We start from the raw sequence: 19,827 nt of genomic DNA on the forward strand, positions 1-19,827 counted from the left end.
GAAGTCCAAGAAGGTCCAGAAAGTACTAATTAATATTCTACACAGAAAATATAATGATCAAATTGAAACGGTCATGTATGACGCATATCCGGTTCATTTTACAAAGATATCAAGCAAGGTAATTCCTCAAATGAGTAGCTGCTACACAGAGGGACCACTTTGAATAATTTAAACCACTCGGTTAACATATACATATTATCATATCGCTGTATACATCTGCATTAGTACAATTTGCCAACAAAAAATAAATGTAATCCAAATTGTTGCGCTAAAACGTAGGCGGAAATGAGTAGTGTTTTTTTTTTTTTTTTTTTTTTTTAAATTCTTCTCTCTCCGCCCACTCCTCGCTTTCAAAAAAAGTGTGGTACAAAACTTCAGATGGCGACTAAAAAGGCTCAACAAAACCTTCCTAAATCTCTAGATAAGACATTTGACACGAGTACAGACCCGTCAGTCATTGAAGAAAAGTTATTTGGACACGATGGAGAAGAAGACGTGGACGGTGACGAGCCTGTTGTGTTTATCTGTGGTAAATGCAAGCTGCCGGTGGGTGACTCCTTCTCGTGGGATGGAAGCGAGGACTCCCAGAATCAAATACTATTAAAAAGTACGTGCATTGTGTTTCTTATGCCTTTAATCTTGTTGCATAGTTTCCATTAGGCTTAATATGATATCTCCACACTCATATGAATCTCAATGCTACATCGCTTTGTTTACATTTCTATGTTTTGATCCTAGAAATCACTGATAATGTCGCGGTTGGAAAAGAAAAAAGAATGCATCAACCAGACAAAAGATCTCCATGGTAAGTTACAGTCTTCTAGGCAAAAATGATGTCTTTAAATGTGAATGGTATCAATTTACAATCAATAAAAGCACAATAACTACCTATAATGTACTGCATACTAACAGCTTCCATTAAAATTGTTGTGAACTGATCAGCCATTTATTGCCCTATTGACCTAAACTATACAACATTAATTATACATTAGCTGGCCATAACCACTTAAAATGTAATGCCTTTGTAATACTATGGTCATAATTATGTAATTGGTCAATATTGATCGTGTGCACATTCCATTTTTTTCATTTAATTTTCTTTTTGGTACTTTAAGATTTTAGCCGCAGAGAATTAACCAACTAACTAACTTCTATTACAAATCATAGCTCAAGTTTTTAAACAATATCGTATCATTGCAGTTAATTGTTTACTGGGCTTATCCTATCAATATTATTGTTTATTGTGAGATTTTCTGTAGCAATAAATCACACACTAAATCATCACAAATTGTGTTATTGTGACAGGCGTAAACATCATATACATCATAAACACACCTGCCATTATAGCACATTTGAAAGCATTTAGATAACCACTCTGCGTCCTTTACAAAATGCTTCTGTTGTCTTTGCAGTCTGATCGTGGACCTCATCTGTCAGGGCTGTCGTTCTGTGATTGGAATGGTTTATTCGTCCACGCCTAAGCATCTGGACCACAAGAGGTTTACCTTCTGCCTCAATGTAGCCAACATCGACAGGTACGATCACAAACGGAACCGTACTGCGAGTACTTCACTAAACACACAACTTTATGTCAGGTCTTTCCTTCCTGCTGCTGTCAGACTGTATAACAAACACTGCCAGCCCCGAACACGTGCAATACTGATTTAACCATGTGCAATACCGTCATATTCATGTGCAATACTGAATTACCATGTGCAATACAGTCATATTCATGTGCAATTACTGTCATACTCACAAGCAATTAAGGCCATATTCATGTGCATACAACTGAGTGTTTTTTTTGTTGTTTACTTACTAACTATTAGTATTATTTAGTCTTATGCTAGCTATTTTTACTTTACTTTATTTAATTTTATTATTATTATTTTATTATTATCTTTATATTTTTATTTTTTGTATCTATCTTATTGTATTTCCCCCCCTCCATTCCCTATTAAGATAGGAGAGGAGTTTTGTTAATAAGAGTTCTTCTATTAAGAGTGTTTTTTGAAACTTCCTATATTCTGTCCTTTCCCTCTGTATCTACTGCGTTGTAACGAAATTTCCCCATGTGTGGACATTAAAGGATTATCTTATCTTACAATGTCGACTGAATAATCAATCTTAGTATTTATGCGTTGCTTGTACATTGGATAATATGGATACAGGGAAACTATTTATTTCTTGATTTGTTTGATTAAAAAAACTCTGAAATTGCTAGATCTATCAAAATGCAGTGATCTGTCACACAATTATATTCATCTTGTGTAGCTGTGTATGTATGGGGATATATATGCCTGTGATTAAAAATATAACTACATTATTTGTCAAGAAAAAAATGCAAGAATAAATGAATAAAAATGACACACACTTTTGTGCAAAACATGTGAATTTTAACCCATTTGTTATACATTTTTCCATTCATGTTTCAGTTATGTGCTGGGCTCTGCAAAACAGATGTTGTCAGCAGAGGGCCCCGACGAGCAGCCTGTGACTCTGGAGTACAGAGGCATTGTGGAGCAACAGCTGACAGAGGTGAATTATTACCTCTGCTTCTCTTTGTCTCCTTTTCCTGGTTTGGTTTGGGCACAAAGCAGTATTTTCTGTTACATTCAAATAACATTCAAATACGCTGCTCCCACTTCTATAATGTCAACTTTTGATGCATTAAACAACACAAAAATACCAAACTACAGGCAGCATGAATTGTTATTAATATTTGCCAGATAGAGCTACAATAACGAATCTGTTGTAAACGTTTTCTACTAATTATTTGGCACCAATTAGTTGTCGTATCGGAGCGATTTGCTGTCACGGCGTTGGCATCATGAGCTCAGAGTGGTTTACATCGATTACTAACTCACAGGTTGGACACGAACAATGACATCAGCTTTGTTCTGGGAAGACCTCACTGCTCTGATCGGCAGACCCTAAGATCAGACATTACCTCATCGCGCTTTGTTCAGGTCCGACAAAACAAATAAGAGTAAATATGTAAAAGAAATGTGTTTCCTTACAATAACAATATCTAAATAATAAAAAATATATACACTGTAAACACTCATTTGTCATTTTAAGTAAATCTTTATTCATTTTTAAATAATCAAATCTTTGTATATTATTTTAAGGGTGTTGCTGATAAAAAAAAAGGTGTTGCATTTCTTCTTCATGGAAAATCTACAATTTCCTGATGTTTTCTTCGTGTTTCCTCAACATCCTCTTTGTCTGTTTTTCCCCCCATTAGCGCCAATTGGCCTGTAGGTGGCGATAGTGAGTCACAATAATAACCCATCATTTGGACCGTGGACAATAGAGGAGAGGGGGGTTTGTTGAGAGAAAAACATGTTTTGATCATACAGTAGCTTTGGCCCTTCACCAACAATTCACCGTTCCTACCATTTGACACTCGTTTATGGGCAATTTCGCACCGATTCAGCTGAAAAGGCACTGACTAGCCTTTTCTTATACATTTTATAAGTAGAATTACACTTATAAATAAACCAGTATGATCGTTTTTATTTTTATTATAACAAAAGAAGCAAACTAAATTATTAATTTCAACAATTTATAGTTTTGTTTTTCCACTATAGGAAGACACTAAGGATGTGGGAGACAACTATATTCATTTATGTTTATGGGAAACACTTAATTTGGTTCTGAGAGTTTAATTCTAGTTATTCAATAGCACAACATAAGTGAACAGAAGTTATTCTTGAAACCTTTCCAAAATCATTGAAATATTAAAAATGGAATATGTACATTTGTTTAACATTTTTGACTATGTTTTTGTTGGATGAAGGTGTAAAATTCCAAGCGATGGGCTTTCTTTTGTTCAGTATTTACAATGTGAGACTTTTCTATTAAAAGAAAAACAGTTTTTGATAGTACCGGTAAGTGTGCCGGTGCTTAATATGCTCAAGTGATGATTTATTACATTTCTTTTGTTAACATTTGCAATTGTCAATGGTTTGCGTCTTAGTTTTAGTACATGCCATCGGTCAAATTGTCTTTTAGGTTACAAAAGTGTCCCGGAGCACAAAGGAGCGCGTGAGATGATCATAAACAGCAGTAGAATACATTAAAACAGCAGCGTTGAAACAGAGGCCGGGCGGTGATGGTGGCGTTCAGGGCGGTGATGGTGGCGTTCAGGGCGGTGATGGTGGCGTTCAGGGCGGTGATGGTGGCGTTCAGGGCGGTGATGGTGGCGTTCAGGGCGGTGATGGTGGCGTTCAGGGCGGTGATGGTGGCGGTGATGGTGGCGTTCAGGGCGGTGATGGTGGCGTTCAGGGCGGTGATGGTGGCGTTCAGGGCGGTGATGGTGGCGTTCAGTGCGGTGATGGTGGCCGGTGATGGTGGCGTTCAGGGCGGTGATGGTGGCGTTCAGGGCGGTGATGGTGGCGTTCAGGGCGATGATGGTGGCGTTCAGGGCAGTGATGGTGGCGTTCAGGGCGGTGATGGTGGCGTTCAGGTCGGTGATGGTGGCGTTCAGGCCGGTGATGGTGGCGTTCAGGGCGGTGATGGTGGCGTTCAGGTCGGTGATGGTGGCGTTCAGGCCGGTGATGGTGGCGTTTAGGGCGGTGATGGTGGCGTTCAGGGCGGAGCGTCCATTTGCACCAGCAGCGAACTAATAACACGCCCATTTTAAAACTATTTTTAATGATGAAATGGAATGTTATTTGACATTTGCCATCTTATTTGACGGATGCCATGTCTGAATCGTCACCTGTGCCAACAAAAACATTCAGCTGCAATATGCAAATTCCATCAGGTTATTGAAGTGTTCTCAACTTACATCTCCACATGCAGCACAAAAGGTTTTTAGAATAATCCTCTGCCTTTATTCACTTTGGAATGATGTCATGTATTCTTTGAATGGGAAATAACAAACAGGTTCATAATGGTCGGCCACCAAACCTCATGTTGCATAATTAAATATATTAACCCTGATCATTCGGGCTGATTTTCCCTCAAACGCCTCTAAATTCAAACTGAAGCTGCTGTTGGGAGGTCTGGACCGACACAGTGAGCATTTCTTTGGTTTTCTTTGTCAAATCTGAAGCTAATTTAACTAAAAAATTAATTTAGGGTCATTGTATTAAAGTATTTCAATTTACGGGAAACACTTAATTTGGTTCTGAGAGTTTAATTCTAGTTATTCAATAGCACAACATAAGTGAACACAAGTTATTCTTGAAACGTTTCCAAAATCATTGTAATATTAACAATGGAATATGTATGCGGTGATGGTGGCGTTCAGGCCGGTGATGGTGGCGTTCAGGGCGTTGATTCAGGGCGGCGATGGTGGCTTCGTTCAGGGCGGTGATGGTGGCCGGTGATGGTGGCGTTCAGGTCGGTGATGGTGGCGTTCAGGGCGGTGATGGTGGCGTTCAGGGCAGCGATGGTGGCGTCGTTCAGGGCGGTGATGGTGGCCGGTGATGGTGGCGTTCAGGTCGGTGATGGTGGCCGGTGATGGTGGCGTTCAGGTCGGTGATGGTGGCGTTCAGGGCGGTGATGGTGGCGTTCAGGCCGGTGATGGTGGCGTTCAGGCCGGTGATGGTGGCGTTCAGGGCGGTGATGGTGGCGATCAGGGCGGTGATTCAGGGCGGCGATGGTGGCTTCGTTCAGGGCGGTGATGGTGGCCGGTGATGGTGGCGTTCAGGTCGGTGATGGTGGCGTTCAGGGCGGTGATGGTGGCGTTCAGGGCAGCGATGGTGGCGTCGTTCAGGGCGGTGATGGTGGCCGGTGATGGTGGCGTTCAGGTCGGTGATGGTGGCCGGTGATGGTGGCGTTCAGGTCGGTGATGGTGGCGTTCAGGGCGGTGATGGTGGCGTTCAGGGCGGCGATGGTGGCGTCGTTCAGGGCGGTGATGGTGGCCGGTGATGGTGGCGTTCAGGTCGGTGATGGTGGCGTTCAGGGCGGTGATGGTGGCGTTCAGGGCGGCGATGGTGGCGTTCAGGGCGGCGATGGTGGCGTCGTTCAGGGCGGTGATGGTGGCCGGTGATGGTGGCGTTCAGGTCGGTGATGGTGGCGTTCAGGGCGGTGATGGTGGCGTTCAGGGCGGCGATGGTGGCGTTCAGGGCGGCGATGGTGGCGTCGTTCAGGGCGGTGATGGTGGCGTTCAGGTCGGTGATGGTGGCGTTCAGGGCGGTGATGGTGACGTTCAGGGCGGTGATGGTGGCCGGTGATGGTCGCGTTCAGGGCGGTGATGGTGGGGTTCAGGGCGGTGATGGTGGGGTTCAGGGCGGTGGTGGTGGCGTTCAGGGCGGTGGTGGTAGCGTTCAGGGCGGCGATGGTAGCGTTCAGGGCGGCGATGGTGGCGTTCAGGGCGGCGGTGGTGGCGTTCAGGGCGGTGATGGTGGTGTTCAGGTCGGTGGTGGTGGCGTTCAGGGCGGTGGTGGTGGCGTTCAGGGCGGTGGTGGTGGCGTTCAGGGCGGTGATGGTGGCGTTCAGGGCGGTGGTGGTGGCGTTCAGGGCGGTGATGGTGGTGTTCAGGTCGGTGATGGTGGCCGGTGATGGTGGCGTTCAGGGCGGTGATGGTGGCGTTCAGGGCAGTGATGGTGGGGTTCAGGGCGGTGGTGGTGGCGTTCAGGGCGGCGATGGTGGGGTTCAGGGCGGTGGTGGTGGCGTTCAGGGCAGCGATGGTGGCGTTCAGGGCGGTGGTGGTGGCGTTCAGGGCGGTGGTGGTGGCGTTCAGGGCGGAGCGTCCATTTTCACCAGCAGTGAACTCATAATACGCCCAAAACCTGGATGACCTCTGCATGAGAAAGTATCTCTCCGGTGACTTGTTGTGACTTGTTTAATCATCTTTCATTTCAACCACGTCTCGCTCGTATTATAAGAATAAACCAGTCAATTCTCACCATATGTCTTGGTGTTTTGGCTTCTCTTACACAATGTTTTGGCTCAACAAACTCTTGCTCTTGACCATGTTCTGCGTGCGAGGCCTGTCACAGTAACACGCTTTGATGTATTGACACAGAAAACATCACATCCATCACTTCTTCATTCCACATTTCCTGAGATCGTCTTTACACTTAAACGCTTAAGTGTAAAGACCATCTCAGGAAATCCATTTTCTGGAAATATATTTTTTCTGAATGAAAAGTGAGCCGCAATAAATCATGGACAGAATGAAACTCTTACGTTGTTCCTTAGTGTCTATAATGAGTCGTATGTCAACAGTTTTCCTCTCGAGTTTTCACCACTATTATACGTCTTATTTATGAAACAAGTTGGATAAATTGGTTTTCATGACTGGCCGAGGGGGAATGGATGCATTTAGTGACGCTGGATATTTGGTAAATACTTTGATTTGATAAAAGAGAGGGTCTTTTTTTCTCCTTCATAGTATTTGTGTTATGTTGTTGTTGCTTTTAATGGCGACTGACAGACAACTAACTGCAAAGGTGCTTTTCCCGCCATCCACGTAATTCTGAAGACTTTAGTTAAGAATAAAGTATTTTGAACAACATTTCCATAGAAAGAGTCATTTCTATGGAAATGTTGTTCCTTTCACATTAAGTGTGGCTTGACCAAGGATAATACTCGTCATGCACTGTTTGTTATGATTAATGATGAAGTGGAATGTGATTTGACAGACGGATGCCATGTCTGAATCTTCACCTGTGCCAACAAAAACATTCAGCTGCAATATGCAAATGACTATCTTCAAGTTATGTAGTCGTTCTCAACTTACATCTGCACTTGCAACACAAAAGGTTTTAAGGATCATTTCAAATTAGAATGCCTCTGATTTGAATAATCATTAAACACATGAACATTTGATAAAACCAGGATTTAAACTTTCTCTGCCTTTAATAACTTTGGAATGATGTTATGCAATCTTCGAATGGGAAATAACAAACAGGTTCATAATGGTTGGCCACCAAACCTCATGTTGCATAATTAACTATATTAACCCTTATCATTTGGGCTAATTTTCCCTCAAACGCCTCTAAATTCAAACTGAAGCTGCTGTTGGGAGCATTTCTTTGGTTTCCTTTTTCAAATCTGAAGCTAATTTAATAAAAAAGTAAGAACGTTTAGACAAAATGTGTCTGTAAGACTTGTTAAATGCAGGCTTTTTTGAGTCTGTGTTTGGAGAACAACTGGGACGGTTGATTTAACTGAAAATAAGTGGGTTACAGCTTCCTTTTTCATATTTGACCTTCCCAGGAGCTTGATCATTATTTGTTATCAGATGGTGGACAAAACAGAATGAATATATAGTCCCGCAGTGGAATTTCAATGGTTTAAGGTGAGGATCTAACTTTTCCAAATGAAATGAAATGAACCCTTTGACCTCTGTTCTGACATTTGAAACAACTTTGACAGAAACACTCCCGCACTCTCGCTGTTCATCAGAGCTAAAACACACAGTGGGTGTTTCTATGTCTTCACCGTCGAACAAGTTCCAGCCAAAGCGTTAAGTGAAGTGAACAGACGTGCCCCGTATATTATCTGATTGTATTATGTACCGTCGGGTGCAACTTCAGTCCTTTTATTGATTGCGTTAAGTCCCAGTGGAAGTACGCTGTGGATTAAACTGATTTGAGTGAATACATTGTTGTTGATTTATTTCATAGCGCGCTCTCCACTCACGGGTACAATAGAGCTGGACGAAAGGCATTGCACTTTCCCCGTAAATTCAAATCGTCCCTCGTCACGACGTCTACCTCCGCTGCAAACGGCAAATCGAGGCATGACGAGAACTGGTTTAACAGCTTCTGCTTTTGTGTTTTGTAGAGCTAAAGTTGTATAAACAAACCAAGTCCACGCCACAATTTTACGACTATAATTGTCCCGGCCAGTTGGTCTTTTTGTTCAGATATAACGGCATAAGTGACGGCACTGATATTCATGAAACTTCATACGAGGGTGACGCACGGGCCAAGGGCGAAAGCATTAGATTTAGAAAGAGATCAATAGCGGGCGTGCCTGGAAAGTCTGCGCGAGATGGACTGTTACAATGAGTTATGGCGAGTGGCCTTGGCCTACTCCGTTCACCTTCCTCTCCTGGATGCTCGCTGAATTGAAAACATTATGGCCGCTTTTACAACGCAATTTATTTAGACAAATTTAATCTGTGAAGGGTTGTGCTTTGATACTGAAACAGAGCAGGCACATGTTCTTTAAGTGGCCTGGCTCTGGACCACTGCAGTTTATTCACGTCTTAGTCGCTCTTGAGTTTCATGACCGACCCAGGACAATATTTCTTTAAAAGCAATGTCAAAAACTATAAAGCTTAATTAAATTAATTTTGTCATTTATTCTATACAATTACATATTCTATCACATAGGTTGATTAATAGGTATATATGTGTTCTCTCTGGTTCTCTGTTATTTTATGTATTATTTATTTTCTTTCTTTAATTTGTGTTTGTTTTAATTTTGTATTTTCCGTGTTTAAAAATGACTAGTAATGGGTGATATTACAAAAAAATATTTAAAAATTAATAAAGCAAGAACAAAGATTGTCCTTGTATGTATTAATCAAACACATTTTTGATTAAATAAATCATTCTAATTAATGTTAATTTTATGAAAAGGGACAAAAACAAACTTGAAATCAGACCATTTATCACAAACAATTTTCTAAAGAGTTCTGACGTGAACCAAAGGCATTTTGACAATTTGAAATGTTTGGTTCTTGATTTGATTTTTATATATATATATATATATATATATATATATATATATATATATATATATATATATATATATATATATATATATATATATATATATATATATATATTATACTAATTTCTCAATACTGCTGGGTCATACACACACCTCTAGTTTGTGTTAATCCATTTTATATACAGGACAGAACCTTTTATATACAGGACAGAGCAAAAAACAAAAGTAGCACCAGTCAGAGAAACAAAATCACAGCACATTTAAATTAAATTAAAAGTCACATTTGGTCCAAAATCTGTCAAATCTGTCCATTTCCAAATTAAGACCATATGTCATTTTTTTTCCATTTGTCTGGTGTCTGTTACTATGGCAGTCCAGTCCATTGTTTTTGAGGTTTGTGTCATCCATTTCTTTGTGATGGCCTTTTTCCCTCCCACCAACTGTATGTCCCAGAGGTATCCATTTATTGTGTCCATGGCAGGAGTTTTGTGGCCCAAGTACATAGTTCTAAAATTCAGTCTGCAGTGCATTGTTATTTTCAGTGCAATATTTTTGAGCCACAGGACAGTCCCAGAACATGTGAAATCCTTTTTTTGTCTTTGCAGAGTTTGCCTGTTTGCCGCTTCCCCCATTGACCCAAAAGCATGCGCTATAGTTCACATTTCCTATACATTTTACAATCCCTATAGTTCAACATTGAGTTGAGCATTTGTTGATCTGGTTTATGGTTCATCGCTGTAATTACTGGATCCATCCACATGAAACAAAAACGTTCAGCCTTTCTCTGTCAGCAGAAAGAAACAAAAACATTATTTTTTTACGATAACATTAGAAAGTTATTCAAATCCAAAGGTGTGGGTTGAATTGTTTAAGCCACTAGATTCCTATGGCAGGTTTGTGGAGCCAGTCTCAAACAAATAATGATAAGGTTCTATGTCTGTGGATTTTTGATTTAGATATATCTTTTAAAAATAGTACATTTCCCATAGAGCCACGTAGTCCCACCATCTGAGAATATATCATGAACATGAACCTTCCAGCCACAGTAGTCCTGACCAAGCTGAGCCCACGATCTGGAGAAATGTCCCCTGCATCCTTAATCTTACCTTAACCTTAACATCTGCATTTGACCCATCCGTCAGCGCTGCTGCAGGAACCTGTCAGGCGCAACGAGCGGCAGACAGCGGGGCAGTGCCGTGACGGACTTATTGGCAATACGCGAATCGATACAGGCGGATCGTGACATTTTAAACAGCATAAATTCATATAAATTACTCTCATTAACCCGCTGACTGCTGCATTAAGGCTGAATCTGCTGAGCTTATTCACTTATTCATAGGACAGACGTATTCTGATATTAGGGACATTGTGAACATGAAATTTCAATGCATTTTGTTACTCTATATCAAAAGATAATTTCAGAATACGTTTAACACCGGTTTTAAGAGATATCCATGTGTTGTATCACACTTAGAGTATTGGTATATTGTATTTTGACTGTTGTGTTTTAAGTTGGCAAGTACAATAATGTGTTCTTCAGGTTTTATCGGCATATAGATGTGACATTTTTATTTCTTCTAAAGCAAAGCAAAATCTAATCAAAACTGTCACCCAAATATAGAATTGTGATTAAATTATATTGTTATATCCAAGATTCTTTTTGTATCATTGCTTTAGGATTGTAAAAAAAACTGATACCCAATTGAAGTCGCACCTTTTTTCATAGTTTTGGCCAGGGTGCGACTTCTACTTATATTTATACTTATATACTTATACTTAGACTTCGGAGCAACTTATATGTGATATTATTTATTATTTTCACACCTGCAACTGCATTTCACACTCCTGTGCGACTTATATGTTTTTTTTCCTTCTCTATTCTGCATTTTTTGTCTGGTGCGACTTATAGTCCGGAAAGAAATCAAGTTTGACATTTTAGTATTATCGTTTATTACTGTTTTTATCTATTTATTTTTAATCTCTTTTACTTTGTTTTGTATTCTGTGTACTCTGGAGACTTTGTATGCTATACAAATACAGTTGGATTCGATAGTATTGCGATTACTCTTCAGCTGATCTTCTTTTTAGGATCATTTCAAATTAGAATGCCTCTGATTTGAATAATCATTAAACACATGAACATTTGATAAAACCAGGATTTAAACTTTCTCTGCCTTTATTCTCTTCTTGCTGATCTTCACCCCAACATCAATTTCCTTCGCTCTCTTTTTATTTTTTGGAGCATATATTGTCACAAAAAGGCCAAGCGTTTGGTCTTAACTCATTTCACCTGGAGTTCACAAATAACCTGATGTCATTTTGTGGTGGTCTCGTAATACATTTCCAGACATTTCTCGTGTTTTATTTATGTCCGTCCCGTCTGCGCCCTCATCTCCTGTGTATTTGGTAATGTCACCATCCCCTTCCCCTCGCGGTGCTTCTTCTTTTTATTTTTTTAATGTCCTCTGTCTGACTGACTCGTAGACACTTGTTTGGATTTTTGTTCTGGAACAGTCCCTAACCTGCTGCCTCACCCGTCTGTCTCCCTCTCTCCTCCTCGCTCTCCTCTCTTTGCCTCATCCATTCGACCCTGACTACTTTCCCCTGGAGTCTGTCATTCTTCCATTTCTCCAGTTTTCCAATTATTTCATCCACCCCTCCTCCCTCTGTCCATCTCTCCATCTCTGCTTTCCACTGCTTCCTGCTTCTGTCCATTGTTGATCAGCTCCTAATTGAAATCTCTTTCAAAAAACGCCCTGCCTGATTTTTCCCTCTCGCAATACGAAACCCCGCCGTTAACATTGCGCCCATTTTTCCCTCCTCCAGATGAAATTGATGGTGGTGTCCATGGCGCAGAAACTCGAGGAGATCGAATCTGGCCTGTGAGAACGACGTGACGCGCCCGCCCGACTATGACAAACCTACTCTGTGCGCTTTCGTCTCGCGAGATGCCACCGGCGCACCTTTTTCGTCCCGGCACAATCCTTTACCCGCCGCCCCCCGTTTGAGTCGTCGTTTTCCCGGTCGCCGTCGCCATCTCTTTGTCCTTGGCCCTCACCTTGCACGCAAACGCGCACAGTTCAGCTCGGCTCCTTTGTGGCGCTTTTACTGGCGGCGAAACAAAGCGCGGCCACACTCGTAATCAATCACACTGTCAGCCGGCCTCTCGCGGCGCATGACAACATCTCCACCGGTGAAGCGGCGAAAGTAAAGCCCTGAGCTGAATGTTTATTTGTCCAGGATTTCATCAAGCTCCAACCTGCACACTCAGCAGAAAGCATTATCGATCGGGCCCAACACAACACAACGCCACACACACACACACACACATTAGCCTTTGTTCTCTTCGCAGTAGAATGCCTAAACCACATCTTGTTGCTTACATTGACACTGTTGCTCACCCTGGGTTATAGCTTTTAAGTAGTTTTTTTTCTATTTGTCATTTCCTGTTTATACTTAACTTCTATATCCTGTCTGATTCCTTGTTTTGTTCATCTTTCATGCTGTATATTATTTTGTAACAATAATAAACTATTGTTCTAACATTTATAAATTGTCTTTGTTGTTGTTTAAATTCCAATGTAATGAGGTATTTTGGCAACAAACAAAAATATGGTTGAATGGACGATTTTTTTGGCCCAAATCTGAGTCTTATTTCCTCGTGGCGTTTAGTCCCCTCAGTGTACGGGACAAAATGAAGACGGAGAAAGACAGTTCGAGCTGACTCAGAAGAAGACGGAAATCTACGGGAGATGAGAGATGCGATGTGATCCGTCGTGCCAATAAACAAACGCACTTGTGTGTTGTATCAGTCCACACGGGGGAGTGGCATGTGCACGGGGGAGTGGCATGTGCACGGGGGAGTGGCATGCGCACTTCTGCCTGCGTTCCCAAATTGCCGAAAAATCGTCTATTACGCATTTAAGGCTACAAAAAGTTCAGAATCAGAAAATGTTTATTGCCATTGTCAATGAACAGAATTCACAACATAGGAACTTGTTTTGGTGATTCAGTGCAACATAAAACAATGAACAATGATAAAACAACATATATAAGTTAAAAAGAAAACCAATTAAAATCTGCTATAGGATGAAAATAAAAAGAGGCTTACTATGTACCCAATTTATGGTTGAATTTACATCTGTAGTGCAGAAAGTGAACAGTGCAGTGAGTGATTAACTTGTGGTTTTAGTGGCAGTGTTTAAGAAGTGTTCATGAGTCCAACAGCAGAGGGAAAGAAACTGTTCTTGTGGCGGGAGGAAGGAGGTGATGGAGGAGGTGAGGATGGACTCGATGATGCCGTGTAGAACTGCACCATCTTCTGCACTGGCAGCTTGTCTTTTCTCAGCTGTCTCAGGAAGTACATCCTCTGCTGGGCCTTCTTGATGAGGAGCTGATGGGCAGTTCATCAATTAATAGCAACTAATTGATTATTGAAATAATAATCAACTGATTTAGTGTATGAAATTAAAACTGAGGCCCAAAGTCACTGGGATAGGCTCAGTGACTCACCCACAAGCGGTAGACAATGAATGGATGAATGAATAATCATTAATAATCCGTCCACAGGTCTGTACTTGCAGTTAAAAAGAAATTTTAAAAATCCGGATCAAAGATGTCACATAATCATTTTCTAACAATAAATTCAAATAAATGAAAATCCACTGCTTGTTACAGTGAAATGTGACTTCAATGAAGATCAGTGATACAATGGGATTTACAGTATGTATGTTATAGTTAAACACAAACATAATATGGCATGTTTAACGAGGAGTGAAACATTCAAATAATGTGATTCGGCACACTTGGTTCTTGTAATTACAATTAACTAATTGGATATAGATATTCATTTGATGACAATTTGGATCACATTTAACCTTTTTGTGTGTATTTTCCTTTGTTAGTTTAATTTTGAGTATAGTTATTTCATTGTATATGGACTCAGCAGCACATAAATCAAATGTTACAAATTTAATTGTATTTGAACTAATTGGTTGATTATAGATTCATTTTTCTGGATCTCATATAATCTATGTAACTTTTAACGTCTATTTTCTTTTGTTAGGTTTAGATTAGTTAACGTTACAAATAAACCAGAAGCAGATAAATAATGCTAATGTTTTTCTTTAAGGTTTTTGCCAACTTTGTCCACTCCACTTTAATGTTGTTAATCTATTTAAATGTTTCTTCTTCCTTTCTCAGATTGTTGGGGATCAGCAGCTCATCCCTCTTTTGTGTGTAATTAAAAGTATCTATTGGGCTTAACTGTATCTATCTGAGTTTAACCCGTGGAGTTTGGCCTCTCTGGGAGCTTCATCACACATTAAAGGTTTGTTTACCACGAGCTGACCTCAGATGTGCCCATAGCAACTCTTTTACACCGGGACCGGACCCGCCCTCACCCACGAGCTTTCATCAGCCGCCGCGCGCGCAACAACAACAGTGGGAGACGGCCAACCAGCACGCGGTATCCGAGCCCGGGTTGCGATGGTAACTGGGAGCACGTGCTACGCGGGAGCGCCTGTTGCCATCACGTCATCGTGTTGTCCGCCCGAGGAACAGGCGTCCGGCAGCAGCAGCCCGCATCCCGCGTGGCGGCGGGGGGGGGTTTGTCCCGCTGCAGCCCCACCCCGCCCAGTGACCCCGCCCTGCAGCCCCACCCACCCCGCCCAGTCGCCCCGCCCTGCTCTGATGCGGAGGGAGGGAGGGGGGACAGGCAAAACAACAACAAACAAACCGCGTGGTGTGTTGTTGTTGTAGTTGTTTATGAGCCTCGTGGGTGGTGTGTTCGCTCAGGTTGTTTTGGGGGGGGGGCGCGTGCTGGGAGAGAGAGAGAGAGAGAGAGAGAGAGAGAGAGAGAGAGAGAGAGAGAGAGAGAGAGAGAGAGAGAGAGAGAGAGAGAGAGGATGATGCAATGTGGTCAGGCTGTTGCGCTCCAGATGCGCGTGCCGCGCTCAGGTGCGTGTTTACTGGACAGACACAGCAGATTAACGGCTAATGGTGTAAATGAGGTGAGTGTGAGGAAATCCCGAACTCACTGAGCTGCTGTATATATAGAGCCATGTTGCTGGACGCGTTGCTCTGTCAGGGGCAAGTATTGCACGGGTTTCACCCCAGTCACCCTTTGGTCTCGACCAATCATTAGCACCCATGCTTAGACCAACAGCGATGCTTGAACACACGCGCGTCAGTCAGAGCATATAGAGCTCTGCACGCGCTCGGGGACAAAGGATGAATAATGCAGAGGCAGTGTCTGAGTGAGAGTCTCCTCCCCCTTTACCCTCCTTCTCACCTTCCCTAAGCAATAAGGAAGCAATGTTGCCATGGAGGCAATGAAGCCTCAACGCAAAGCCGACCAATCCCATGCTTTCCTGCATCATACATCTGACCAATGGGAACTCATGTTGAGGCTGCTGTTGCCACAGACACTGAGCTCTGATTGGCTGAGCTCTGCTCTTTGATTGCATTTCTGATGTTGTTTTTGAGAGGAGAAAATATCTCGAGGAGTGCCGCCTGTGTGCCAACTTTACAGTCTGATGGTGATGTTTATGTGTTCAAATGTAAGAAAATATAAATCATGTTTAATAATGAATGCTATAATAACTATTACACAATTTAAATTCTGCTCAACTTGCCAAAAGTCATTGCTATAATGTATATAACTGAGTAATAAAAGGCCATTCACATATCTTGTTACCAGCAGTTGATATTATTCATTGTAAACCATCTGTTTGTGCTTATTATTTATCTGCTTTGACAAAGAACCACACCTTAATATTCACTCAGAGCTTTCACCAAATTCACTTTTCCTCTGTCACTCTCTCTCACCACTGCACCACACTCACAGTCCTCATGTGTTTGTCTTCTCTCTGTTTTGTCCTACCACTTGTGTAAACCATCATGAACAGGAAAGTGTTTCTCTGGCTGCTCAAGACAGAAAAGGAATAAACATGTAGTAAATTCATAACAATAATTGAAATCCTCTGATTGATCTGTGCTCAGGGGAAAGTCTGTTTTGCTTTGTCTTTTTGAATGTTGGTTCTCTTTACGTTGAACCAAACTGTTTACCATTTGGGGGGCCGGTCTGATTGGTCCTCTGGTGTCAAATGTATGCTTGACCCGCCCTTCTCGTTGCATTAATCACCTTCCTCTGTCTCTGCAGGAGCGGCGATCTGACAGGATAACCCGAATCCTCTATGCGCGCTCAAAGCCTCCAAGTTCATTAGAAACATCTGATAGTTTATTTCCCCCACGTCTCTCCACACGGGCCCCTCACTCTCCCTCTCGTCTCCTAATCCTGAGAAGTGCTGACTGAGCCGGAGCAAATGTCAAGAGGACGGACCGGGAGCGCGTGGGCTTGAACTTTTACCCAGCGGCAAAGCAGTGCGTTTGGACCATTGACCGACCAGCGAAGTGATGTCTATTCATTATGGCTTCAAACTCGATACTGAGGAGTGTACTCGATTGGCTCTATCTAGCTCGATACAACAATAATAACTAAAGTGCTCTTAGGTTAGGGTTTGAGACAATAAGCCAACATTTTCAAAACAAAATTGTACTTTATTAAACCCAGTGGTAAAAACTGTTTAGAAAAGGTCCAAAAAGTCCAGTTAATGTGATGTTTTAGTATTGATATTCACTCCATTTAGTGTCTTGTTTCAATACTAGTTTTAGTATCGTTTAGTATTGGATTTTTGATTCTTTTGACAACCCTATGTGGTATTGGGTGTGATATATTAGGCAGAAAGTTTATTACACTGAAATCTTTTTCAGGTCCAAGTGATGGCGAGACGTGGTCAGTCTCTACAGTTCAGCAGAAATGCGTCATAACATGTATTTAAATATGTGAGTTGAGTTTTAAGTATCAGGCAGACCCACAAACTCACAGACACAAAACTGGTTGGAAGTTTGCAACATATTTTTTTTTTCCATTTTCATTTCTAATCAGCTTTTAGAAATATATATATATATATATATATATATATATATATATATATATATATATATATATATATATATATAAAAACTGCAATGTCACTGTCTTCAAAACAACTTCCACAGTATTTATATCATCTGCCCACCTCTTCGACCTCGGGGCTTTCCTGGTCGACATGTCAATATCCAAAATGATCCAAGGGACATTGCTCAACTAGTGGTGAACACGTGCTAATGTTTGATTGAGAGTTGGTGCTTGGTGCAGAGTACTGAGAGTAATACATATCAGCAGTGACATGACTATTTAACAACATCCCATGTTATCATGAGCTGACCGTCTGACAATGTACAAATGTAGGAGTTTGGTGTTACGATTATTGTGACTCTGACCAAACAATAGCGATCATTTTCTTTCATTTCCGTGGTCTAAGAAAGTCTTGAAGTTTGGGAGCAGCTTTACAAACTGTAACTTCCTGAAAGACAAAATAAAGATAAATGTGACAAAAACTAAAAACAGTCTTCACATCTTGACATCCCTAATGTCAACTGGACAAAGGTTTTAAGAGTGACAAACGTCAGTTGACTTTCTTTGAACAAACCTGAGGAGAACACACAGGCAACGCACCAATTTGGAGAGATTACTATATCAAAACTCATAATTTTTTGCTCTCAAACAGACACAAGCCCTGAATTCCTCCTCCTGTTGGACAGTCTCTACGTTGCTCCGAGTGACTGACAGGCAGATATTAATTACAGAGTGAACTCTCAGAAGAGCAAGATCGCTTTAAGTAACTCTTTAGGCCAATTATCAACTCCCGAGTCAATGGACGAAGTGCTCAAATCAAAACGACGACCGAAACTCTTCTTTTTTACTTGCCACACATGCAGCCCACTGGTCGTACTGCTCTTCCGGGCTCTTCTCAGTTTGTTGTAATGTTGTGGTTGATCGATGTGTGTGAACCCCCCTCCCTCCCTCCCTCACCGCCTCAGACCCTCAGACACTCGGGCCCTGGCGTCCCGGTGGGCAACTGTGGGAACAAAAGAGGGCTGAAAACAGGATTAGTGTCACTGGGACCTAAGCCAGAACAGATTGACATTTATAACGTCTGGTACAGTTTATGCTCACCTCTTATTGAACACATAGAAGCCCATCCATAATTCACGGAGTATTGATGCGCTAAGTTAATAATCCAGGCCTTCACCATTGATCTTGCATGTCGATCTTTCATCTGACTGATCATATGGGGAAACCTGTCACGCTGCATTTTTATCAACTCTGTCGTAATTATTTCCCCTTGTGATGATAAATATGTATTTACCTGGCTTTATTCTGTTTATTCAGGCTTCTTCTGGTGTTGCGTGCTTGATTAAATTGCTGTTTTAGGCACATTTTAGTGTTTGTAATGGGCTTGTTAAGACGTCTTATTCATATTCATGGTTTTGTGCTTGTTTAGTCCTGAGTTTAATTCAAAATGTGAATAATTAAATCAGTTTTTTTGGTGATCATAGCCTGGTCCAGAACACGTAAACTTTTGCCCGTATGGCAAAATACAGTGCATGATAAGGTCTTCTTCTTTTAATTACATGCATGTTTGGTGAAGGCATTTCTGAGACAAGGCTGCTAACATTTTAAATTGAGACTTTGTTGCCATGGAGATACCATTTTGGAGGCTCCCAGTCGCAAAATGGAGGAAAACCACAGCCCCTAATAAGCGTTTGTATTCATGGTTATACAGCTTTGGTTATCACTTTGAATATAATGATCTTTTACTTCAGTGGCTTCTTTCTTTTGCACTATTTCCTAATTATTTGAACATTGTTCAGCGGTTGCCACAACAAATCATGTGCTTCACAGTCAGCGGTCATTTGCATATTGATCTGGCATCATTATATATTCCAAAAGCTACTAACACCAGTCCTTACAACCTTCTGGTCTGGCAAATGACAACGACTGATCCCTCTTTGTGGTTGTCAGCTCTGATATCGAAACAGGCTTAAATCACATGTTGTGCTTAATACTGCTTTTATTTCATATATTTTCTGAACTCACCCTTGCAAATACACGTCTAATTGAAACCAGAATCACTTGAGGATATAGTAATACGTTATTTTCTACGCTCCAATTGCCAATATTTGTTTCCAGACTCTGTTAGAAAGTGGCTCTGCGTCCAAGTTATCGTTTGTTTTATTGCCCCAATGCTTTCTATGACTCTCCACTCCAGTCCCATATGCAACAATTACCAACACTAA

General features: G+C 41.5%; 1 protein-coding gene across 1 annotated transcript; it reads left to right on the forward strand.

Annotated features, from left to right (window-relative positions):
* The first annotated feature begins 341 nt into the window (after positions 1-341).
* Positions 342-13,071, forward strand: mis18a (MIS18 kinetochore protein A). The gene is made up of 5 exons (XM_072445512.1): positions 342-607; positions 739-805; positions 1,413-1,535; positions 2,433-2,535; positions 12,469-13,071. The coding sequence occupies exons 1-5, from the start codon at positions 379-381 to the stop codon at positions 12,526-12,528; spliced, it is 582 nt and encodes a 193-aa protein (XP_072301613.1). The 5' UTR covers positions 342-378; the 3' UTR covers positions 12,529-13,071.
* The last annotated feature ends 6,756 nt before the right edge of the window (positions 13,072-19,827 follow it).

Source organism: Eucyclogobius newberryi, unplaced genomic scaffold, assembly GCF_026437365.1.
Source record: "Eucyclogobius newberryi isolate DKJ021-1_F unplaced genomic scaffold, fEucNew1.0.hap1 SCAF_15, whole genome shotgun sequence".
NCBI lineage: Eukaryota > Metazoa > Chordata > Actinopteri > Gobiiformes > Gobiidae > Eucyclogobius > Eucyclogobius newberryi.